This window comes from Cryptomeria japonica, chromosome 6, assembly GCF_030272615.1.
Source record: "Cryptomeria japonica chromosome 6, Sugi_1.0, whole genome shotgun sequence".
NCBI lineage: Eukaryota > Viridiplantae > Streptophyta > Pinopsida > Cupressales > Cupressaceae > Cryptomeria > Cryptomeria japonica.
The window spans coordinates 306,674,915-306,702,118 of record NC_081410.1 but is presented as its reverse complement, the minus strand read 5'-3'; the positions used below and the strand labels follow the sequence as shown (position 1 = coordinate 306,702,118).

Here is a 27,204-nt window from a genome sequence, read left to right as displayed (position 1 = left end):
ACAACTGTGATTAATAAAATGTTGAATGTCAATTTGTCTTGGAAATGTTCTCATGTTAGTGATAACCAAAGAAAATGTTATAGTTAATAAATAGATTTCTCGAATACCTTAAAACAGTACGCTGAGTTGCTATCAAAGAAAGTTGTGGAAGATAACTCATAAGTTTATGCCATGTGAATAGACGCAAGACTCTTTTTAGTATGTTTAATAACCAGGGCGCTTGCATATTTCTTGTGCACAGATCTAGAGTTTGCGAAGATAAGGAAAACAGCTAAATACCTAGGAAACGAATAATGCATTTCCCAACATTATTATATAGCCACTAAGATGTATAATATCAATGAGAATTTGTGGCGAATTTCTTAATAGTTGTCAGATAGAACTGTAACTACAGTATCTCCTAGTCTCAAACAGAACTCACCCTCATCAAATAAAATGGTGATTATTAAATTGTATTTGGCTCAAGTATATAAGTGGTTGGTCCACACTATGGTTAACACACTAAGAATTTAGTGAGAATTTATATTCACAGGTTTCTTGCATGCGAATAATTGTCTGCAAAATGAAAATGTATATCATTCTATTACATAGTTCTTTTTTAATAAAAACGGGTAGGACTAGAAACTAATGAGATTAAATGGGAATCCCATTGGGGGCTAACCCATTAACGGATTTTCCACTGCCGACTCTTAGAGAAGCAATGTGTCATCCAAAGCCAGGGGTGATTGCCCTTATGTGGATTGAGAGAAACCTTAGTTGGATTAAGCGATAAATACTGGACAAAACACAATCCCCTCTTATTTGTTGCAAGACCACAAAACCAGACATTGGGTAACCAAGACAACACACAAAGTTGGAAGTAGACTTTTGTGTATCTGCGTTACATTCCAAATTCAAGTATATATACCCCACTTCTGATTCCATCATCTTCCTTGAAGCACTTGATCCTTAGCTGCTAAGTATCTTGAATAAATTACAATTTGGAGGCCTGTTAATGGCTCTCTCTGTGCTCCTGCTTAAACCTGGAAACTAGACTTGGTGCAAAGACGATAGTGCAAGTTAATCATATAAGACTTGTCATGAATTCCATCTAAAATTATCAACTCTAGTAGAAAAGCATGAAGTCTTCAACTTGACCAAAAACTGATGTAGCATATAAAAATGGCTTCTGCATTTGAATGTTATTCCAAGTGAAATATCGGATGGATGAAAGGCATGAAGGATAGTGGCAAATAGTGTAGTTTTAGACAGTGCTTCTGACTGAAAGCTCTTAACAGAACTCCATTTCATTAGATGAAAACAGTACACTTTATTATTATCATTATTACACACTTTGCGATTCCAAATTCGATACTGTTTTATGAGACAAGCTTCAGAATAAATTGTGGGGATTACGATTAACATTATTATTTAAGCTTAACTGCATTATTGTTAATATTCCCATTTCACTTCATTTCAAGACATTTTCTGCACTTCTGGATTAAAATGCATGTGCATTTCTCTGAGGATATGGTCACATTATAGATCTGTGCCTTTTCCTTCAATAAATTTGGATTCACGTGACCAAGTTTGGTAATTGAAAATCTACTTAATGCATTCACCCGCAGCTTTGCAGGCAATGAATCATGTGGATGTCTAGCAATGCTCAACAAAGATAATATTTATGACCTCATTTATGAAAAGAAGCTTATTACAAGGCATTGATCATTGATAGCCAGAAACATAGAGCTTGTTATCATTCAGCCCATGGGCAAAACAATCCTGACATTATTCCTTTCTCCATTGGTGAGGATTCTGAAAGCCATATTATAGGAATTGAATTGAACATTGCATTTGATATTTGATAATGTCTGGTTATGCATCCACATCTCTCTTCCATGTCTTCGACATTTTCCATCATAAATGCAACTGTTTGTTCATTTGTTCACCTTTCCGGTGTCTATTATTAGAGCTGTCCTTAGTGCTGATCATAGACAGGTGTGCAGACTCCCATGAATTGGTTTGGAATAACTGTTGGCTTTGTTTGATTTCTTATCTCCTTGGCTGTTGGTTTCTTTTGTTCATTAGGCCAATTTTTCAAGTTTTGATTTTTTTGGGGTTTTGAAAGGTGTGCATTCAACCTGAAAACGTTACTATGGAGATGGATCAAAATGGACCAAAAACTACCCATATTCAGATGCTTTGGTTAACAATACAAATGCTACATATTCTACAAAACAATAAATTAAATTCATTCCCAAGGATCTAAAAACATTGATATACTTATGAAGGATGAACACTCTAAATTGAGTCATACATTAGTTCCAGAACAGCATTCAAACAAAACAAATAATGATTTTTCCAGTATTACTTTGGCTCCTTTGTACACGTATCCTTAGTTTATCCTGCAAAGGAAGAACACTCTAAATTTAGTTATACTGTATTTCCAGAACAGCATTCGAACAAAACAAATAATGATTTTTTCAATATTACTATGCCCATGTATCCTTAGTTTATCCTCCTAGGAGGCTCCAGAAGGTCCTTTTTTATTTCAGGCACACTAAACTGACATTTAGAATTATGATATATATATATATATATATATATAGTATATGTACATATATGTACAACCCTTGAATGGCACTGCTCAGTATTCTTAAACTTCTAAAAAATATCTATTGAATGAAGAGTAAATGAAAGGTGTCAAAATCCATTACTGTAAGTCTGTACCTTCAATAGCAGGCGAAGAATGAAAATATAAATTGCAAAGACTGAGATATCTGAGAAATAGAAAAGTCATTGAAGAAACTAGCAGTTGACATCTAAGTAATTCATGTGGCATTTCCAGCAACTGGACAGTTTGATAAGTAAAAGGTATACACAAATAATTAATATAGCTTCTACAATAGTGTAACTCCTCCATTCAGTCAATGCAATCACTAAATAGTTAGCTATCAAAAAACATAGCGATAGATAGCATCAGCCACACCATCCTCATCATTACTAGTTACAATTGCATTCGCTACAGCTTTTGCTTTGTCTGAACCATTAGCCATCACAACTCCCCAACCAACCAGGTCAAGCATCTCCACATCATTTTCACCATCCCCAATGGCCATCACCTAACCAGCAGGAATTAAACAAAATATCACTCACCCAACAATTACAAGACTAAACAAAGATATAACAAAACCTACATATAGAGAGCCAAGCAAACCTCATCACTATTTACACCAAGATGATCAAGCAGCATCTGTACTCCAGCCCCTTTTGAAGCGCCTGACGGAAGAATCTCCAACATGTCTGGTAGTGCCTGGACTACACGTGCTTGCCCTTCCGTAGCTACTGACCAATGTGGCCGCAAAACATTATGTACGTTCTCAGCAGTATCATAAAAGAGTAATTTCTGCCATGTCCCAAACAACAGAAATGGGAAAGATTCACAAAGATTACAATGAGTAAAAGCCTATCAAAAATAAATGAAGACGATGAAAGAAAATAAATGGAATCAAAGCAGAAATCAGTTTTTGGAGATACTTGTACACTAACAGAAGACAAGAGATGCTCCACAGATGACATTACTTCTGCCTGAAAACATTGAAAACAATGTAAGACTCATAAAAGCAAGGTTGACACATTTAGTACTTGCTTTTACCATGCTTATGTATGACTAGAATGCAAGAACACAAATCCCATTGAAATGTGTATCTTGAATGCAATAGTTAAAGGAATATACAAGTGTTAAAATCACGTATAAGCCTATTCATATTTATGTCCTATCTATCATTAATGTTCCATATAGGTCACAGATTTAGATTTAAATATATGAAACTCTAAAACAAGAATAAAATATCCCATAGCAATCCCTGATTATGGGGTTGGAAAAAATTGGAGCACTCCAGCAAGGGTTGTCTAAAGTTTGATTTTGATGATGCCTTCAAACACAACCGTTGCTCTGCCAGAGCTGGAGATGTGTTTTGAGAAAGTCAAGAAAATGCAGTCCTAATTTTCTTTAAAGCTCTAGGATTGCAACCAATAACTTTGCAGAAGAAAATTCACTTTTGAGAGCCTCAAGATCACCAAGGACAAAGGATTGTCAGATATTGAGATCAAAGCTACCCCAGGCAAATCCTATTGTTCTCATCCCTAAGACATTTCAGGGACGGAAGGAAAAATAGGAAACATCCCTGGTACAGCTAAAACGAAATAGGGGGCAGCAGGGGACAGCAGGGGGCAGCAGGCCATCCTCAAGACGGTGAGAGAACACCTAGAAGTCCCCCAACTATCCAAAGGATGGCCAGCCATTCCCTGCAGCCCAGTCATATTAAAAACATAGTAATTATAGTAAAAATATGAAAATAACAAAAATAGATTTGTTGCTGTGGTTGGATAGAATTCTTGAGGTGGCTAGTTATGTTGACTTGGTGGTCAGCACCTCCTTGGGGACTCGTGACATGGCTTAACCGCCTCCTGTGGGTCGGGTTAAATCTGGCATTTATATCAGGCGGTGATAGTTCGAGCTTGTGGTGCAATGGCAAACAATTCCAACGATTGGTATCAGAGCCTTGCGTCACGGGTTCAAGTCTCCCTTCAGTGGGTGCTGAAGGGGAGATTGGTGCTGAAGGGGAGATTGTTGACTTGGTGGTCAGCACCTCCTTGGGGACTTGTGACATGGCTTAACCGCCTCCCGTAGATCGGGTTAAATCTAGCATTTGTATCAGGCGTTGATAGTTCAAGCTTTTGGCACAACAGCAAACAATTCCAACAAGTTATGTGTGGGAAGACAACCTTGGGGTTTGTGATGGTGCGAGTCCATTCAAAGCTTTGGGCACAACCTCAATAGAGATTTTTCTAATCACAGATTGTTGCTTGGCATTGGGATGCTGTTCTAATTGTTATTCCAGACATTCATATAACGCTCTTTTGATCTCATCAGTAGTTATGATGCGCTCAATACCCTCTCCTTTCTGACATGTCCCCTTCTCAAGGTTGACAGCCTTGATCACCTTTTGTGGCCCAATTATTGCGATATGTGGGCAATTTACTGATACATTATTAAGCCATCCTTTTGAGACCTTTTTGCTTATGTATTAATTATTAAAAAGTACTTTTTATTTTTTATTTTTGGAGGGAAAGTTATTTTGAGAGCCCAAACTGTAATGCCTGATAAATGAAAAAACCAGAACCTTCCCTTGGCATCCATTATGTCTTCACTTTCAAATGATTTTGCAAATTCAATCTCTCAAGGACGAAACCCCTTGGAGGCATGACCTCAGAGATTGTCAAGTGGATTGACAATGGAAATCATCAATTCTTTGAGTTGCAAACAAATTGTGGTGAAATTGGAAGCCGTCAGCAGCTGGGCCAAGCTAGATGGCAAATGACAGTCCTCTTTCTGCTGCACCTAATGTAGGGCAATCTGCAATTAGCACCTATCCCTTTGGGTTATTTCAGTGCCATAATTACAGGTTTGCTACTGGCGGCTGGTGTAGCACGTAACAAATTGTCAGAGCCCATTTATCTCTGGTGCAATCTGCCCTTTCTATTGTAAGTGACAAATATTTATGGCTGTAGTGATTAATAGATCTGAATTATAAACCTCATTTAAATTATATTTCGGTCTGTTATTACTAGTGAAACTGATGCTGATCATCATTCAAATTATAAATATTGTTTATCCTAGTTGGTGAGTGTTGCAATTGCATTCTAATTATTCATGAGTTATTGATGACTGACGATGGCCAAAACAGGACACCAAACAGAGTACGGTACTGCTGTTGTAAATCAGAGTGATATGCCTGAGTATTATTTACTGTTACATTTTAATAATCTGCCCATTGTAGTGTGTGAACTGCTGGGCGCCTAGGCTAATTCAGATCTAGCTACTGGTGTTGGGTTTTCGGAGTTTACTTTCAGTTTTTACAATTTGTCCAGGTCAGTGTAGGTCAGGCTTAGTTTAACTTTAGACTTAGCATTAAAATTAGTTTGTTTTCAGTTCTTTCATTAATCAAAAGAATATCTTTAATTATTTCCAATATCCTATTTTACTTTCAGTTACACATCAAAACATTATTACAAAAATTGCATTTTGTTGGAGTTCCAATTTGGGGACAGCTTGTTGCTTTGGATTGGGATGCTGTTCTAATTATTATTCCAGACATTCATACAACATTCTTTTGGCCTCATTAGCAGTTATGAGGCACTCAATAGCCTCTATACTATGTTCTCAATAGCCTCTATACTATGTTTTCAATATTGAAGATCTCCATTTAATGGAGGAGGTAATCACTCTGGTGTTGACTGCAGTGTTTCTGAGCCTGAAAACAGTTGACAAGGTGAGCCATGCACCATTCAAGAAAGCAGATTTGAAGCCCCTTTATATTATTTTGCAAGCCTTTTTGAAGCTACCCTCAAATTTTGTACCCACCAGCTGCATACAAATGTGATACTGTTAATTAGCATATTATAATCTTCATACTGATGGACAGGTAGTGAAATCTCTGTTGTTTTATCAGGATGAACATTAGGGTTTGCAGGGTTCTCTCATGAAATAGACAGCTCTATTATTATGATCAAGCCTTTGGGCCTGAAGGGACTGAGTAAGACCAGAGCTATTGCCAGCTTCATCAATATCTTCAATAAATGCAGGGGAGGGCAATTGAGGGACAGTGTGATTTATGTGTTGAGCAAAGTGATAAAGGAAGTTGTGATATTTGAGTTGACACTGATGTACATTAAGAGCGGGTCTGAGTGGAATACAGGTACAAGTAACATGGGTAGATTAAAAATGGACATCTTGCTGCTAAACTTAAAGTTTACCTCTAACTTGCTGCACACCTGCATTGGGTGAGGCACCTGAGAAGGAAACATGGGCTCATCATCATCGATCCTGTCAAGATGACCTTCATGGGCATTGGAGTTGGACCTCATCTTGTGTAGCTGACAAGTTACACTGAAAGACATGTCATTTAAATCACTCCATTTTTTATTATTTATATTTAAAAAATATAGAAATTCAAATATATGAATAATTGAAATTTCCTACATTTTTAAATTTTCCCTTATTTTTAATTGCCACCCTTGTTGTCTCCTTAAAAAAGGCCTCCAATTGCAGCCATTACAGAAAGATGTCCCACCATCCACTGATGTCCCCATCCTAGAAACACCATGAAGCTTAGGATTGAAGTGATTCAATAACAGTAATCAATGCATTCAAAAACGGGGAATAAAATAGTTAATAGCTGAAATAAGCATTGCTTGCAACTGTGTCAAGAAATTACTTCCCATCCAGGGAATCATATTGGAAGAGAAAGTAACAAAGTGGTGACTTTTCTTGCAAACTTGGGGATTAAGTTAAACTCCAAAAGAAGGCCTTCTTTTCCATGCCAAGTGCCCCTTTTCCTATTCTACTTTTGGAAAAAATGCATTCTAGGTCCTAGGAGACATACCCCTTGGAATAAAAAAGAATGATATTAGCTATAATTATAACTCACTGGAATTTCCTTTATATAAATGTCTTAACTATGAATTATGGGAAGGTGTGTTGGCTGGATTGGATTTTTTTTGGCAAGTGTCAGTTGGCCCTTTCCCACTCATGTGGATGCTTTAAACACCCACCATCTTTCTCCTTTTCTATCGTTTTGAAAACAGGACAATAGAGGAGCAGCAGTCAGTTGGAGCAAACACACACAGTATGCCTTTCTCTGCCTTACATTTGTTTACTTGTCTGCAAGGGATTGTTGCTTTGTTTGTTGTCAAATCTTTAGCCTATGAGATTGGTTGAGGACATTATATGAATGAAGTGAAATCTGCAAGGTTTTAGGAATCTAGACTCCCTAGAATGGAACAAGCATACTCTATTGATTTTGTTGAATATTTTTGATTGGATTCTTCTTTGGTTATAAGTATTTGATTCTCATTTATAAGAAAAACTTCCAAAACACTCATTTATTTGGTGCAAAGAACCTTAGAAGAAAATTTGTGGGATGAGTTGACTTTCTATCTTAAGTGCACTGTCAGTGTCTAATGTGGCCTTTTGGATCTACCTATGAGCAGTTTTGTTTGGGCTCTTTCTGTATTGAGAAATGGTCAATAAAAATGGAATACCATTATCTATTTTTTCTTAGTGCAAGGTTATGGGATTTTGGAATCTTTCTGATTCGTTTAAAACAGTTTTTTCCATGTTCTGAATTCATTAAAAAACACTATCTTCGGTACTCTAATTTCTTTCAGTTTATGTTTTCGGACTCACCTTTACAAGGTTTTTTTTTGGCAAATTTTTGGCCACTTGCAGTATTTGCTGGGTGCATATTGTTGAAATTTTGGACGAGAATGATGAAGGGTCATGGAGTTTGATGGAGCTTTTATACTCCAACACTTTTTCCTCCCGGCCTATTGCTTGCAGAATGACTTCTTCAATGCAGGGAAGAAGGAGCTCTAGGTTGAGGCATTGAAATAGGATTGCCAAAAGAAAGTATTCATCTGCAAACATCATCAGGTAACAAAAGAATAAGATGATTCACAAATTAATCCCTGGACAATGTAAAATCTTCTTTTTGAGAGCTTTTAGATGACTTGAAACTGAAGCAGATGCTATATGATGAGGTGGTTATGGTTGAAGACACTAAATTAAATGCATAACAGGATCTCAAATGTTGGATGAGAACTCTTGTGGGAGATATTAACGATGAAAAACTTTTGAAATGGGTATCTTCCAATCTCTTCTGCACTCAACTGGAAGCTAAGTGAAAAGGAGCTTCCGTTTTCAAAAATTTTGCAAGCCATGAAAGACCCAGTGCAGTCACCACAAGACTCATCCCCTTAAAGTTGTCAATTTGAAGCAAGCAATACCTAGGCCATTCATAATGATATGACTTATCTCGAATTTGCAGTGATGGAGTCCTTAGATAAGATATGGAAATTGCAGAAGACAGAAGCTAGTAAGATAGTTATTCAAGGTTGCAAACATGATGCTATTTGTGAGAGTATCAAATTGACATTAAAAGGCTTGGAGAAGTTGGACAATAAGCATGATAATCCAAGGTGGGAAATACAAAGGTGTAGCGATGCATTTCAGATCTCAAGCAATAATTTAGGTGATATGGAAATTTCATAGCAGCAGGCTCAAAAGTGCGTAATTTTTGGTAACCCGTATATGTAATGACTTTCAGGAGGGAGATTGGCAGAAACGTCGGCAACCACATTTTGACTAGCCCCTAACCTTCTTTAAATTTGCTAGATATGACTGGATTTGCGGGCTTTGTATCATAAAATCCTTCAAATTCCAAATATTTGTATCTCCATCACATCCTCAAGCAATCTGCTGGGACTACAGTTCATAGCATGCACAGACTTGTCTTTCAATAGATACTTCATATTTTGACGCATGATGCCTCCACTATGGAAGTCAACAAATGCAGATTACCGGCCTATTCTAAAGTAAGATTCCTTTTCATCTTCATGTAGATTTGTTGTCCTCATTTTTTAATTTTCAAAAATGTGACAACCCCTACAACTTTTTGCTCAAAATGCGTCATTTTTGTCTCAAAGGCACGTTTTACGAGGTGCAAAACTCACATTTGTTAGTGTCAAATCATTGGGGGGTCTCTTTTCCATCATTGTCCAAGTTTTGGTGAGTTTTGGTCTTCTTTTTCCTAGTTTTTTGTGCAATTTCAGGTTTTAGAGCAGTCACTGCAGGTGGGAAATTTTCCTTTGATTGCAAGTTTTAATTTTCTCTTGTTTTAGTGTTGTAGGGAAATTTTAAAACAATTACAAGTGCACTTTATTTAAAACTTGTCACTTGTAACTTACTTTTTATTTCCCCCTTACTTTTTATGTCCTTTAAGTCATTGTAGGAACTTTTTGGACAAATTGCAAGTGAATTTAAAATTAAAAGTTTAAAAAGAACTTGTAATTTCTTTTAAAAGTTCCTACTTAAGTGATTTTAAGTTGTAATAGGGATTTTATTTCCCTATTACAAGTTTTTATGTGTTGCTTTTAGTTGTAATTGGGATTTTATTTCCCTATTACAAGTCTTTTTGAGTTTTTTAAGTCTTTTATGTTTTTATTTTTACTTGTAACAGGGATTTTATTTCCCTATTACAAATTTTTAAGTTTTTATTTCTTTTAAGTTGTGTTATTTTAAACTTGTAATGGGGATTTTATTTCCCTATTACAAGTTGTTTTGTTGTTTCTTTTTGCTCTTCTTCCTCTAAAACCCGAATTTGCCTAAGTAAAGGAAAAATAATGCAATTTAAAACTTGTAAAGGGGTTTTTTAAACCCGATTGCATCTTTGGAGGGCACATTTGCTTGTATTTGCAAATGAAGAACCCGACCAGCACACTTTTCTTCCCATGAATCCATCCAACATTCATGCTATTCTGTTAGGAATCGTTGCTTATTGCCATGTTTATCAGCAAGAACGTTTTTATGAAACACGTTTTGCATTTACAAAGACATTTTTGGAATTTGTTTTTGTTGGTTCTTGCCATGCCTTGGAGCATGAAATTCACCCTTCTTGCCACATTGCAAACACGTCTTGCATTCTCCCTTCATTGATGAGTGTTTGAAGTCAAATTTACTTCTTTTTCCATGTCGTTTTTAGAGGAGGAGACTAAATGCAAAACCGATTTACTTATGCAAGGAATATCAACGTGGTGGCTCTTTCATCTATTTATAGAGCATTTCAGTTCTTCCCAAGCTCATTTGTTTTGGTCTAGGGCCTTTGACCAAGCAAGGATTCGGGTTTCTAATTGATCTTCCCAAATGGATAAGTTCTTTGAATGCAATTTGTAAATTTGCATGATTTTCCCCTTTCAGATTTTTCTCATTCATTTGATTTCAGGTTTTACAAATCTGATTGCAAACAAGAGTTTTTCCCATTTTCCAAGTTTGTAATTACCGATTGGTATCATTCTTTCCATTTTCCCCTAATGTCAAAACCCCATTTCATCCATTCATTTCACTTTCATCCATTTTTCCCCATTCAAAGTCTACTTGCCGTCGGAATTTTAAAACTCGATTGCAATTGTGTCTTCACTTATAGTCAACCTTCCAGAACCCGAAATTGGTCCAAAATGCACTCAAAAACACTTGAAAATGAGTCTTAAAGGTCCAATTACAAGTGCAAACTTGTGGTTACCCATTACACATATGAAGTTGTATGTTTGTTCTCCACCATTGCAAGTTAATGCTCTTGTTTTTCCACACATGTAATCCAATATTCAAAACCCGAAATTCACTTGTGAGCCCATTTTTGCATCAATTTATCCCTTCCCTTGTTAGTCTTGTTTGCACACACGACCTACCAAATCAATAAATTACGGCATGGGCCTTACTTTGCAAGGAGATTCCAAGATTGGAGGATGATTCAAAGAGAGAACAGCAACATGACGGAGCCACACAAGGAGATGGATAAGTGATATGAATGATTGAGAGCATAGAATGCTTTCAAGACAGAGATAGGCTTCTTACTTCAACCTTGCAAAGAACTTCTCTCCTGAAAAGTCAGTACTACCCCAAGCATGTGAAAGGTTGGACTTCGTTGGTTAAAGACACAAACTATCAAGAGTGCAAGTTCTTGTTCCAATTCAAGATGTCATTTACCTCAATCATAGAGTATCTTGTAGCAACATGAAGATTTTCAAAACAGAGGATGATATAGTTAGAGTCATGTCTTCGGACACAGAGAATAGTTTCAATTGTGTATTTGTAATTTTGTTTTGACAAGTTACATTTAAAAACAAGTTTTGTAATTACAAGTGTCACTTTCACTTGCACTTTTGTAAAAATGTAATTACATGTAAGGCAACTACAAGTTGAGTTAAATTAGGACTGTAGTTCGAATAAGTCATGGTGGTTGAGAGAATTTCTCAAGTTAGTTAGGATCCTCCCACCTTTTTCTCAAGGCTCCTCTCCTATAAATACTTGAGGGGATCTATTGTAATTGATATCTTTTGGCAATGAAACAAAATTCTGCCAGTTTGTATGTGCACTCTAAGTCTTTGAGCTTAGATGTAAATCAGATTGCTTTCAATAAAAGAGGCAAGTTGTGTTGAGACTTTGTGCCAATTCAAATTGTTATGTGACGACATTTTCTGGAGTTGATTGTGAGTTTTGTTCTATTGTTCAAGAGGGATTTAAATTCAATCTTGCAAACTTTGAGCTGCTAATTGTATTTAGAGTTATATGTTTGGTTTTTAGATTTGGTCTTGCAGACTTTGAGTTGCTTATCATATTTGAAGCTAGTGTAGAAATCTCAAGTGGGAAAATAGCTTTTAGACTTTGCGTTGCTTCTATTTTTAAGACTTGTGCATGTAAGGTGTAGTGCATCATGTAGTTAGACTTTGAGTTGCTACATATTGTGCTTGGTTACCAGAAAATCATCTAAAAAGGTTGATAGGAGAATAGATAGTTGAAGACTTTGAGCTTTCTTTCTGTTTTCCCATCCCAGGGAAGTGACAGAGGTCTTTGTGCCTTCATGGAAACTTTTCTTCCCTTTATGTTCCAAAAATTCTACAAAAAGTCTCATTTATGTATTTGTTGTTATTTATTTCTAATTGCTATTACTTTTCTATGAAGAGAAAAGAGTATAATTTTTCTTGAAAGAAGAAGAAAGACTAATGTCTCACCCATATTAGATTAGATTAGTTTAGTTTAGTTTAGTTTAGTTTGTACAATTTTGCACATCCCCTAGGTGTACAAAATTTTCAACCAACATAGATTAAAGAGGCTCATGGCCCTTTTTTTTGGATTACCTTATCAAAGAAAAAGATCCATAATATTTGTCTTAATAGAATAATCATGTCGCTTTCTTTATGGAAGTCAATAATACAGGTTTTCAGCTTACTCTTAAGTTGGTCATTTTGATCTCCATCTGTATTAACAAGAGTAGTGGCCATGTTTTTGAATGACTTCATCACAAAAGATCCATAGAAATGTTGGCTTAATGGAATAGTCGTGTTGCTTTCTTTATGGAAATCAACAATGCAGATTCTTGACCTATTCTTAAGTTGGGATCTTTTTCTTCATGTACGTTGACAGGGCTTGTGGCCTTTTTCTGGTTGACATTAAAAATGGAAAGAACCAAAGAAATATTTGGTTAAATGAAACATTCAAAAAAATAAATTTCAAGTAGATCAACAATGTATCCATATTTTTGGCTGGTCTATTTCTTAATTTTTCACAAATTAAATGCTAAAAAATACCTTTGGCTCGAAGTATACAGAATGAAGAGCATCAATTAATGGGTGGTTAAATAATGTAACCATTCGATCTTCACTAAAACCAACAAGAGGAAACTGTTGTTCCAAAGAAAATAAAAATGCCTGCATTCATAGAAAATTCAAGTTAAAAAAGGTCTTGTTTCATATTTGTCAAGCCATATAAATCACATTTTGCAATACAATGATTAGCATGCTCACAAATGCAAATAGAGTCAAAACTAAATAACTATAATGTACCTCATAGATATGTTTACATGACTTCACTTATATAACAAGAAGCCTTCAAAAATCTAATTGAAAAAATTTGAAATGTAGCCCTCAAAAATGGAATTGATAACAAAGATTAGAGTAATGTTTAATGCCCCTCTTCCCTTCCCCTGTACCACCTTCATCCCCAAATCATTGGATCAAAATAAATATTGACAAGGCCCTCAAGGGCAATCCAAGCCCCGAGAAGTTGGTAGTAATGTCTAATGTCAAGATGAGTTTGGGACAATCATTTGTTAGTTTTCTTTGGGTTCAGGAATCCTATTGGATAAGATGGCAGACACGTTTGGAGTTTGGTATGGTATACTTGTGGCAAGGAGACAGAATCACAACTAATTATTAGTCAAAAATGTTATGCAAATATTGGCATCTATACTTGACAAAGACTCCTTTATATCAAGCATGGTTGACAATAATTCAAGAGAATCCTAGGGTGTAAGAGTAATCTTGCATCATCCAAAATTATTTTGTTGATTGCTTGTTTTGTTTGCAGGTTTTCATTTACATTCTAGTCATCAATCAGTCACCATAGATCCTAGCACACTTGCACATTCTACCTCAATGCTCACGGTTGGAAACACACATTCTGATGAGCACAATATTATACTAAGAGGGAGGGGGGGTAGGAGGGGTGAATCAGTATAAGGTAATCTTTTACTTTTTCAAATTAGTAACCACAATATTATCAATCACTCAGCATCAACAATTAAGAACACAAGATTTACGTAAAAACCTTTTCGGGAGAAAACCATGACAAAATATTGCTTATATAAAATTCTCTTACAAACTTTCTAGGCACCAACCTACTAGAGACACCAATCTCCACTTATCTTTGTAGGCACCAACCCAGTAGAGACACCGATCCTCACTACTAAGCATCAACTTAGCAAGAAGCACCAATCTCTTCTACTAAGAAGCACCAACCTCTAACACAACAAAGTCTTAGTATTCTTGAGATTGCTTCTTCAAATCATGAGTCTACTTCATAAAATCTGCTACAAATCTGCCATAAATCACCTCAAAAGTCTGCTATAAATCTCCTTGAAAGGTCTACTATAAATCTGCCGATGGAGAATATACTTCTGCTCTAAATCTGAAAAATATTTCATTTATTACTTTACATCTTACACCACCAACTTACCTTCTTTTATACCCTATCAAATACAGGCAGGTTACTGTACCAAAGTGGTCGGCCAAACTTGAAATATAAATATTTTATTTATTTCCTCAAAATGAGCGATCACAATAAGGGTTGGCCCCTTAATATATTTATTTTGAGAATTGAGTCCCAAATTGAGGCACTAACCATCAAGGGTTGGCCCAAAAAAGAATTATATTTAATTTAATCAAAACAATTTTGCCAAGATGAAGCAAATTTTACATGGAGGGATTTCACAAATATGGGTCCCAAATTTCACCAAATAAGTACGATTTCTCTTGGCCTGTCCTTTGACAATGATGAATTCCTTTGACATCAATGACAATAATCCAACACATTCTACATTGATCAATCAACATCATGTTAAATTTTCTAGAGTTTCTGATATCTGCACATGCATATATCAATTTCTGATCCACGATCAAGGATAATAGGACAACAAACAATTTTATAGTTCAAGGCTTCGAGCACCTTTCCAAAGCATGCAATGACAAAGGAACACACATACATATCCACTGCACCTAGGAAACCTTATGACGAACCGCATCAAGATTCAGTGATCCATCATTACTGCATTCGTCTTTGGAGATCCTTTCACGCATTTGGCTAACTACACATTTTATGAGGCATTGAGTTGTGCCCCAACTTGAGGCCAATTGAGATAACACCTAAGGCTAGAAGTTGCTATATAAACATTATTCATGATCATTGGAAGACAGTTCAGAGGGATAGTAAGAAGAGTTGTTTAGTTTTGAAGTCAACATTTCGCACTTCATTGTAATATCATTCGAATTCTGTAATCTGCATATTTGTAATCAAATGGCTGAAGCTTAGCATGTTGGAAGCCCATTGCAGCAGATTGTAATTCATTCAAGATTGAGAATCATAAAGTTTATGTTTTCATTGCATTATCATTGGAAGACCACTGTGTAATCGTATGTACTTTCATTTCACTAAATGGTAGGCTAATCTTTCATTGGGTCCTTCATCCATGATTGCATTAACTGGTATCAAAGCATAGTTTTGAATCCTTGGAAAGTGAGGGTTCTGCTTACAAATAAATTGTCAAATTGAGGCAATATGCAAGAAGCTTGTAAACAAACCAATGACTGTGAGGCAATTTGCAAGAGTGATTGAGGATGTAGAGCATTTTGTCATTGATGTTCATGTTGGCTTAGTGACTGTTTTAGCTGATTGTTTATGCCACATATTCTGCTGTCTTGTTCGAAAGGTTTGTCTCCTTCTGTGGATTCACTTTGAGTTCAGGTGTTGTATAAGCTAGTTTTGATGCTTGTTTTTGTGCTTACATTTGGCAAGTAAGAGTTGCAGTTCTTTGTTTTGATATCTTCTTCCTTCTCGGTTTTTAGCAACGAGGATGTCTGGGCAGTAATACAATATTATATCTGGAACCAAACACTTCTGGTGTTCTCTGTCAGGCAGAGCATTTGTGTGGTGTTTGTCCTTTGTCAGAGATATGAACTGTTCTGAAAGATGAGTTATTCTATGTTCAGCGTATGATGAAGTATGGGAGGCGTTGGTAAAAAAAACGGTAAAGGTGTCAAGTTCATTCTTTAAAATGAAGTGTGTTTGATTCTCATTGGGTGGAGCTTATTACATGTACAGTCTGTTTTTAGCAGTCATAATTGTTAAAAGTTTGTTTTTGGTGTTTTACTTGATATTGTTGCTGCTAATGCTGGGTATGGTAGCTGCCACATTCAAGTATTTCAGTGGCCTGGACATTCCTTGCTACATTCTCTTTACCGTAGGATATTCTTGGCGTTGTTCGTCGTCTATCATCGTACTCATGCTTACAAATATCTAGATGTTGTCATTTACCTATGCGTGGGTGTTCAGAAACGGTTAGAGCAGAAGAGATTGTGTTCATGTGGTAGATGCAAAACAATTGGTAAGAATGGTTTTTGTGTAAATATTCTGTAACAGCTTCCTATAGGTGTCGAAGGTTGGTAGAAAGGCAACTATAAACATCGAAGAAATAAAAAATAGTAGACGTGTAGACTCTATCTTTTGTATGTGCTTTGAACAGTAGAAGGTTATCTTTGAAATAAGTTCAAATATATTGGGTCGGCTAGCATGTCTAGTGAAAAAAATATATGGTGTCGTCTGAATGAACAGTATATGTAAGATCATGAGAGCTTTATGGCCTTTTTAAGGAAGTGTGTTTTTATGAAAAGCTGTAGGATCATTTTTAAGTGAAGCAGGTATATTAAAAATGGTAGATATCGTTGTGAGTTCTTCTAGATATATGTTGTAATGATCATCAATTTTTGAAGAAGGATTGACAGGGACAGATGTATACGAGAACTTTAGAAAAACTATTTTTGAAGAGTGTTTATAAACAGTTATGTGTTTTTAGAGATATGTTTGGAGAGTTCTGATTTAAATTTCTGAGTGCTGTGTGTATTCTGAAAAGTACATATAATGCTTTGTACTTGTGAGTTTGTACTATAACTGGGGTTGGTGCCTTAGAAAATATAAGTTGGAGCTTCAGTTTCTTGAAGTTGGTTCTTTGAGGGGGTTGGCACCCTCATTTGTAATTCCGAGTTGGTGCTCATTGGGTTGATGCCCATTTGTTTCAATGAAACCTTTTGATGTCATGGTTTTTTACCCGAAAGGGTTTTCCACAAGATAAATTGTGTCTTTGTAATTATTTGTCCAGCTTCTTTCATTTGGTACAATTTAACTAAAGTTTTTGTAATACTGATTCACCCCCTCCCCCCCCCCCCCTCTCAGTATTACTGAATTGGTTTTGAATTGGTATAATAGCAGGATACCTTCTATTTAAGCTTAAAAGCTTGAAGGTTAGTTCCTGGTTGTTCACAAGATGAATGCCCTTGAATTGTTGTGACCTTTTCACACGTCACCCCATTGCTAATGGGGACCCCCTCTTTTCCTGCTTTTTGCGTTGTTAGGTTAGGGTATTGGCTGCTTAGTGGGCAATTTTGTGTTTCTCGTTCCCAAGTCTTAGAGTTTTGATCATGCCTAGTGTCGTTTAGGGTTTTTGAGGTTATAGGATCAGGCGCATAAATTGAGATTTTAATGATCCTAGTTTTGTCCTGTCGACCCTTTTGGAGTGTTAACGTGTTTTTAAATGTCCTCGTCAGTGATTTTAGGTGCTAAGGTGTATTTGAACCTTTTGGAGTTGTTTTCTCGCTCCTAGAAAATTATTCAGGTTGATTTTGCACTTTGTTCCAATGGATTCCTTGGTATTACGCTCTAATTTCTGATGAATTTGCCTAAGTCTAGTTGAGTTTTATTAAGTTTTGGAGTTTCTAAATGATTCTGAGTGGAAAAATCATCATTTTCCGGAGTAAAATCCATATTCTAAGGGTTAAAAGGTCAAAATTTCATGCTAGAGGTGCTTTTCCCCTCATATTCCTAACTACCCATGGTTTTCCCTTCTTAGAATCCAAACTGGACATGGATTTCCCCTGAAATCCATACTTGCTCCATTTTTCCACCACTGTTAATCCATACTAGGGTCAATTTTCCCTTGGAAGCATTAAAATTTGACAGATCACTACCCACGTTTTTCCACCAAGGAGGTATGGATAGGTTGTTGATGATGTTTGCATTCATTCCACACCTGGGTCGATTTTCCACCAAGTCTTTTGAGACAAGTTTTTAAGGATTTTTGTACCGATTTTCATCCAAACTCATAGCGATTTTCCACTGAGAGTGTATTTCATAATTTTGAGTCCGGATTTTCATCCAGACTAAGCTTGTTTTTCCACCAGAGGGGTATTTTGGGTAATGACTTAATTTTTGAGTGGAATTTTCATTCCACACTCATATCGATTTTCCCCTAGCCCTATTTTGTCCACATTTGATAAGTTTTGAGTCCGGATTTTCATCCAGACTGGGATCGATTTTCCCCTAGGGGGGATACTTGACATTTTTAAAGTGATTTTGTGAGGATTTCTTAATCCTTACTAGGATCGATTTTCCCCAATTGGCCCATTTTTTATTTAAATTGAAATATTTTAATAAATGAGCCTCATTTTAATTGTTTTTAACAAAAGGCAATGATTATTTAAAAGATGAAAGCAATTAATAAATGATTTGCAATGAGCATTTAATGTTTTCAACCTTCTAGAAGCAAGTTAGTTTCACCCAAGCAAGTATAAGAGCAAGTGTTTTATCCCACATTGCTTGTGTGGTGAAAATTGGTGATGAAAGTAAGCTTAAAGGGAGGAGTCCAGCAATATTTTATTATTAAGTTTGTCAGGTGTCTCCATGCAAGGGCGATTTTCTCTCTTATTGATGAAGTTTGGTGAAGTGTTTTGGTGAAGCGATTGGTAGAGGACTCTATTCTTCTCCATTTTTTCCAGCTTAGCAACCTTTTGGTGGCTGCCATTAATGGCTTGATGCCACGATTTTACAAGTTTGGAGCTATTTTGGTGTGTTTGGCGATTTTGGTATTGGCGAACTTTGGCGATTTTGGTATTGGCAAACTTTGGCGATTTTTCCTTGTCTCCACCATCATTGCTTGCTGTTCTCAAACCTCCATTGTGCAGATTGTGTGCAGATTGAAATAAATTTTGAAAGCATTTTCAGACTTAAGCGTTTGGCGCCATGATTGGAAAAGTACGATTTTGATTTAGCAAGAGTTTTGTGTACCTTTTTGGGTGGATTACCTCGTGTTTGGTGCTCACCATTATTCCCTACTTGCTGGTGTTGCTTCAGATCTGAGTCTTAACACCATTATTGCAGTTGGATCAGCCTCCATTGTTGGCTGGTTATCTATTTTCTGACCTAAACTTTCACTACCAGCCAGCTCCAGCTTCAACGATTTTCCTTTGGGAGGGTTTTCCAAATCATTTTCAGTATAAATTTGACCATTTGAGGGCTGTTACAGGTCTGCAACTTCGCCATGGTTGCTTGTCTTCAGAAAACTTATCTTTTAACAGCCATACCTATGCTCCCAAGTTTGATTGTTTTCATCATCAAAACTGTTTTTTATCAAGTTTGTGCATATTTTTAGATAATTGCAACATGTTTTGAGAGGTTAATTTATTAGATGCAGGTTGTCTTCAGATTTGTGACCTCCATTGTTGACTGTGGAAGGTGTCTTCAGACATAATGTTTTGTGAAAACGCAACCTTTCACACCTTTCCCTAGTCACTCTTAATCCGGTATACTCCTTTGCACTATGATTTGCACGAAATTTCTAAGTATGAGGTGTTGATTTCATGAGGGTTTCATACCCTAGTCTTATCACATTTTGTGTTTAAATTGTTAAGATCTACCTAGAGTGTGGACTATTTTCTTGACTTCATGCTCTAATTAACCTAAAATCATTAGGAAGTCAGGAATTCTATTAAGAATATTGTATTTTTTCCTAAGTTCTAACTTCAAGTTTCGTACATGTGCGATGTCGAAGTCCGGATTTAAGGAAAGAAGAGAACAACAGAAGATATTGGAGACTGGTTTCTATCCAGAGTCTAAGATGGAAGGAGATTACGGATGCAAACATGCATTTCCTGAGCCTGAACCTGATGTGATAGCGGATGTAAACATTATGAAGAGTGGTATTTTTCAAGCCGCTAGATTTCCACAGTCCATACAATGCAGTGAGTTTATCCTGGAGTGTGCACGATGTTATGATCATCGCTCGTAAATGATCAAGACTCCTAAAGGCGTTGTTATTGCCTACCTTGCTAAGGATGCGATTACTGAGGTGTTTGGAATTCCACGCGGAGCAAATATGAAGAATGCAACTAAGGATGAATATGAAGAGCGGTACGCGAAAAAGATGGATGCATGTATGAGTATGATAAACAAAGAGTGGATGATCAAGCCTAGGCTTCATCATTCCAAGGCTTCCAAGACACTCATATGCACAGACTTCAAAGAGGAATATAGTGACTTAGTATTCCTGCTTAACAGAGTAATGGGGATGCCGCAAGGTGCAATATTCGATGGATGGATGTTCTACTTCATCCAAGATTGTCTTAGAGGGACATTGATAAATTGGTCTAGAATCATAAGCGACAATTTGGACTTTCAGCAGAGGAATGTAGAGTCGTCCAAGTCATTCGCCATGACTTCCTACTTGGTATACCTGTTTGCACGGTTTGTTTCATACAAAGGATTGATATGCAAAGATGAAGTCGGGAATAGCAAGGACAATTCAGGAGTCATGAGTGCTGCCCCTAGCTGAACATGTATAGAATTGAAGACTATAAGAGAGTGAATGACGTATTCACCATGTACATCATGTGGATGCCGCAAGGCGGAATCCACAGAAGATTGTCCAAGGAGGCAATGGAGCTAATAGAGAAATATGGATCGTGGTATATTCAATTTCCCACTTTCAGGTACCTTAGGATTCATGGGTTTCAATCCGAACCCTACAGGCTTCCTAGGTATCCTTCCGACAGAATGATCTTGTTGGAAGTGGTGAGACAGCTTCTAGAGTTTGATTCCATTCAAAGAGAGAAACATAGGTCAGGCGTGACATTCCCTATTTCAGTTGGGAAGACGTTGGAGGTTTGCCAATCTGCCTTAGCCACCAGCACTGCGAGTGAGGAGCTTGCATTCTATCGATTTGCAACCTTCAAGAAAAGAGAAAGATTTGATCCAGATAAGAAAGTTGGATGGATCCGGGGAGAGAAATTCACCCACAAGGTAGACATAGAAGATTATTGTAATATCCCCACTTTGAAATAGAATTTAATAATAAATTATAATAACATCCCCACTTTGAAATATAATTTAATAATAAATGATAATAATATCCCCACTTTGAAATAGAATTTAATAATAAATGATAATAATAAAATTAAAATATAAAATGATATAAATAAATATGATTAATGAAAAATTAAGTTAATGAAAAGTCAAAAGACGTGAAAGGAAAAGTTGTGACTCCCTCAACAATGATATATAAAAGGGAGAAGAAAACCTCATTTGAGAGGGGGGATAATTTGGTGATGAGAAGTGCAGATTTGATTTAAATAATAAGTGCAGATCTGATTATGAAAGGTTGGGTCCCTTTCAAATGGTAGAAATAATGAAGAGTTACACTCTTTCAAAGGGTGCTAATGGTGAAAGGGTATGTCTCTTGCCAAAGGGCATACATGATGAAGAGGTGTGACCTCTCCCTCAAATTGAGAGATATAAAGGGAAGGAATCAAAAGCATCTAGTGACATCACCATTGATAAGATCAGATCAGAATTGTTATCAAGTTACAGGAAGTAACATTTGTGTTCTTTATGGTATGCCTCCCAATCTGCAAGCGACATCTACAGTGTGAACTCCAACTGCAGGCTACAATCTGCGTACAGGTAAGAGGGGTTAAGAAGTCTTAAGGTATAGATGTGTGTGGACGTGTGTGCCACACACACACATATGCATTTTTATGAATACATATATCTCTAATGATTACTTATATGAATGTAGCAATAAAGATAGGAATCTATGTAGAATATGTATGTATATTTAGGATCATTAGAAAGATTAAAGAATATGTAAATGAAGACGTAAATTATGGAATGGAAAACAGTAATGAATTATAAAATGTAATATTAATGTGATTATATGATGAAGGTTATAGGGAAGAAATTCCCTTAGCCTAATGGAGGGATTATGATAATCCCTGGAGGGTAGTATATACTGAATATCTATATGCATATATATGGCTTGGTTGACTAAGTTCATCCAAGAAGAGACGGATCTGGCCGGTCCCCTCTAAGGACTTGGATGATGGGATGCATCATCCAAGGCAAGGAATTGACATAGGGTCTTCCTTGGATGGCTTGGGTGTAAGAGGTTACACCCAAGACAGGAATCGAATTAACCTTCGATTTCCTGGAGGGCTTGGATGTAAGAAATTACATTCAAGACAGGAGTCGAATTAACCTTCGATTTCCTGGAGGGCTTGGATGTAAGAAATTACATTCAAGACGGGAGTCGAATTAACCTTCGGTTTCCTGGAGGGCTTGGATGTAAGAAATTACATTCAAGATAGGAGTCAAATTCACCTTCGACTTCCTGGAGGGCTTGGAACCAAGATGGGTTCCAAGAAGGCGAGCTTCACGACCGCCTAAGGACATACTTTCGTATCGCAATCGTATCCTTTTTATTAGATAAAAGTTGTGATTATGTTAAGTAAGTATTTTAAAGTTAGATTGCAATTTAGATTACTTCTATATATATATATATATATATATATATATATGTTTGTTGTATTCTAACAATCTATTTTGCAAGTTAATGATCTCTAACTAGTAGGGACATTACAGTGGTAACAGAGCAACGATCCTGCCATCCTGCAGGGTAAAGATGAATCATTGAATCATTCTAGACAATAAGAAAAATCTGACAATACATGTATTCATGTGTATGCTTTGTGTTTTAAATTATCCATGTGTATGCCTCGTGTTTTTCATGTGTATGCTCTTTGTTTTTTTATTCATATTCGTAGATGACTTAGTTTGAGAAAGTTAAAATCTACATTGCTTGAGGACAAGCAAATTTGGGAGGGGTGGACTGTAATATCCCCACTTTGAAATAGAATTTAATAATAAATGATAGACGAGCAGGCAGTGAAGAGACGAATGTGGTCCAGAATGTCAATGGATTTCATGAGGAAGTGTGGACTTTTCCTCATTCCTGATCAAGTGTTAGACGATAGGGATCATACACATCCACAATATGAGATTGAAATGAAGAAGGCAATCTTATTGCCTAATTGGTCAGAATCAGAGGAGATTGATCTGAATGTATTGATGAGAGAGGTCTTGAATTTCTCCCGTGCATGGGTGGATATTCAAATGAATAAGTTAGTTGATATGGGTGTTTCCTTCACTTATGAAAAGATGAAGCCGGAAAAGTCTACTTCTGAAGATGATCAGAGGACTATCAGTGATGTCAGGATTCATGCAGATGAAGAGAGTCAAGTTCCCAAGAGAAGGAAAAACACACCGGGAGGAGTCAAGGCCAGAGGGAAGAAGATTGAGGAGGTGAAGAAGAAGAAACAGAAGACTATCATTCTCCACCTATCATTCCTTCACCACCTCTCAGTGTCTCATCAATTAAGGTAATTGAAATAACAAAACAGAATAAGGAAACCCACCAATTTTCCAACACAGTGATACTACTAGAGAATATTCAAGAGTTACATGCCACAACGACATCTACCCTACCAAATGAGAATGATGATCAACCAGGATCCCCTACTGTCCTTTTGGAGGTTAGTTTGGAAAAGGAGATATACGATTTGACCAGGAGTAATCCTGATGATGATGATGATGTTATCTCAACATTGAGAGGGTTTGATTGAGACATGTGTCTCGATGATGGTATGGAGATGGCCGCTATTCCTAATTGGCTGGTGAGAAGTATGGAAAAGAGTAAGAAAATGATAGAGGTATAGCCTATTGATAACATTGATGATTACCTAGCTAGGAGCAATAAAAAGAAAGAACCCAAGAGAGCTGAGATTTTGTCGCACATAGCTAGAAATGAGACAGGAATGCGGATTGCGCAGGTTGTTGTTCCTATTGGAGGTGTGACAGCGGACATTGCTACTCCTATGGATTTCCAGATTACTTCAGTTGCCCTTGGTCGTACATCAAGAGAGCGAGAGTTTCAGGAGGTTGGTGATAACCTTAAGGTGATCAGCGCAAGGTTAGACAGAGATATTGAAAAGAAGGAGAAGTACAAAGAAGAGAATATCAGACTTAGAGAGTATATTGTGGGGATGAGGCGTGAGAATCCCACCCTTATTTCCCCTATTGTTGTTGATCATGGAGTACATTCACACTATGAGGCAGCGAGAGATACACTCTCGGAGGTGGAAAAGTGGATTGAGAGTGCAAGAAAACAGGCAGATGATTTCCTTACTCAGTTTGTCTAGGCATATGATAGGACAACAGGGCTCATGTTTAGAATCCAATATTTGGAGGGAGTTTGGGAAGAATTCCGGCCTATTCAGGAGAAGACTATTCCATGCCTCAAGGCATTAAAGAAGATTCCTAATTCCACCTTGGTCAACGAGAGCATTGTGCACAGTGGAGACAAATACGATTTCCATGGCTGGTATTGTTCATCGGACGTGAAGAGATCAACTTATGAGATGCCCAGTTGAGTTGTATGAAAATGGAAGGATTGATTCAAGACATTTAGATGAAGATCCTTGCCTCAATTGAGGAATTATTGGGTGTTGATGTTAGTGATGATAGTAGTTTACACTTAGTAGAATTAAGAGACAGGATGAAACTTATGTATTTTTGTTAGTTGGACTCTTTGAAGAAGAGTCAGATAGATGACTTGGTCTCTTTGTTGATTCATCTTCATAGTTTGCAGAACCTCATGCCAGATTGGGAGAACACTTTGGACGCTTGCCCGGATTCACTGGACATGATTGATTTGCAGCAGGATACCTTGCCTAGCATTTCCATGGAGGAGTTAGATTCTGTATTGGCTACATTCTTGGAGTATGCTAGGAGAGAGAGATGCAAGGAGGAATCTTCTAGAAGATTCCCTATTTGATGACTAGGTATATTTTTTTTTGGGCCATATGTTGGTGGCGCCATTTTTATGTAAACCCTAATTAGGGCAATTCTAGGGCTTTGTTGGCATGATCTTGGCCGTTGATCTTGTATCGATCTTGGTCATCCATTTTGTAAGAGACTCTATATATACCTCCTTGTCTCTCATTTGTAAGGGAGAGTTTTTGTAGAATTGTTGGTATATGTTGCAGCTATTTGAATCTAAATCATTGTTCAATTGTTGGTGATTTTGCTCTTCAAATGTTGTCTCTGCATTCATGGTTCTCAATTCCTCCAAGTTAGATTAAGATTTTTATTTTAGAATTTATTTTCATGTTTGTTAGATTGAGTGAAAGATTTGTTGAATATATTTGTGTGGAATCCTTAATCCATACCACTAGCCTCTTGCCGTTGGTAAGTGCACCTTGTGTGGTCAACTGGAAATTTGAGTAAGCTTAACTTCAATTATTATGCAACCTTGGACAAGCATCAACTTGGATGGTGTCAATGTGTGATGGTAATAGTCTGAAAATCCATAAGTATACCTTAGACGATTGCACTAAGCTTGTGTCAATACCTGTTTGTGAGACCTTGCCTAGTTTGATTCCACTAGATTTGTTCATCATTTCCTACATTGTTAGGCTTAGAATAGATTCCCTGAACCCTATTCCTTTTGCCCATTTTTTTTAAGAAAGAATCAAGTTCGGAGCCATATTGTTAAATCCTAAGTTGTCAACACACCTATTCCACATATTTCATGATCGAAGAAGATAATCCTAACATTTGTGTAGGTCCCCAAGTGAACACAGCAATTCACATCAACCATTGAGTTACCCACTCGTCAAAACCTGACATGTAGAAACCTTGGAATCATTTTAGTTGATCTTACCCTTAGCATCTGAGGTGATTTTGTTCAGGAGAGGATAAATTACCTTGGTATTTTATTCTGAAATGTTACGTACCTAAAACACACATCAATAGGTCTAACTACACATTTTGGAGTATTCATATGAAAGCGTACCTGATGTCTCTAGGATTTGATGTTTGGATGAGTGTTGCAAATGGGTATACAATCCAATCTGTACTTCCTACGGATGTTGATGGAAAGAAGGCATTTGAAAGTAATGTTGAGGCCATGAATGCTATATTATGTGGCTTATCTGAGTCAGAACTTGTAAAAGTTATGCATTGTGATACAGCCCAGGCTATGTGGTATAAACTTCAAAATGCGCATGAAGGAGATGAGAAAGTTAAGAATGCAAAACTTCAAACTCATAGAATGTTGTTTGAAAGTCTAAAAATGCGTGAGGAAGAAAGTATTGCTTCTTATTTCTTGAGAGTTGATGAAGTTATAAACTCTCTAAAGGGCTTAGGAGAGAAGATTGAAGATAAGACTATTGTCCCAAAGATTTTAAGATCACTACCTTTGAAATTTGATGCTAAAGTTTCAGCTATTGAAGAAATGGCTGACCTTGACAAGATTACCGTGGACAAGCTGCATGGTATCCTAACAACCTATGAAATGAGAACAAATGTTGAATCTTCTTCAAGGAAAGAAACTGCCTTCAAAGCTTCAAAGAAAAGCAAAGATAAGGGACATGTATCTAGTGAAAGCTTAGAAGAAGAATTAGATTGTAAAGCAGTCCACTTTCTGAGAAAATTAAAAAGAGGCTCTAGTAAATATAAAGGCAAATTGCCCTTAAAATGTTTTAACAATAGAAAGATAGGATACTTTGCATCAAAATGTCCATGAGAGAAAGAAGAGGGCTGTTAATTTTAGTGATCAGACTAGATAGATAGAAAATACACACAAAATGCACAGAGTACACCCTACGAAAACCTTCCTCTTGAAGGTGAAAAGCCCAACTATTAATCTCTTGAAATGTATTAGAAAAATGTATTTACAAATGCTTCACACTTTGAAGCTAAGTGATGATACAAATTCAGTAAGAAATCCGAACTTTTATGCTGAAGAATCTGTCCTCTATATTAGTCGATCTGCTGAAGGAGGCTTCCACACAAATAATGATCAATATGATGCAAAGAATGAATCCGATCTG

The 27,204-nt window shown here is 36.7% G+C and overlaps 1 protein-coding gene across 4 annotated transcripts in view; it reads right to left on the bottom strand.

Annotated features, from left to right (window-relative positions):
- Nucleotides 1-2,758: 2,758 nt before the first annotated feature.
- Nucleotides 2,759-27,204, bottom strand: part of LOC131043753 (endoribonuclease YBEY, chloroplastic) — a 178,448-nt gene continuing 154,002 nt past the window's right edge. The window contains exons 9-13 of one of the 4 annotated variants that reach the window (XM_057976986.2): nt 13,186-13,305; nt 6,799-6,918; nt 3,517-3,567; nt 3,197-3,385; nt 2,759-3,101 (exon numbers count right to left, since the gene is read on the bottom strand). In XM_057976986.2, coding sequence (XP_057832969.2) covers nt 2,934-3,101; nt 3,197-3,385; nt 3,517-3,567; nt 6,799-6,918; nt 13,186-13,305 — 648 coding nt within the window. In that variant the 3' untranslated portion in view covers nt 2,759-2,933. The remainder of the gene's footprint in view (nt 3,102-3,196; nt 3,386-3,516; nt 3,568-6,798; nt 6,919-13,185; nt 13,306-27,204) is intronic. The other 3 variants (XM_057977010.2, XM_057977016.2, XM_057977004.2) reach the window with 3 other exon arrangements.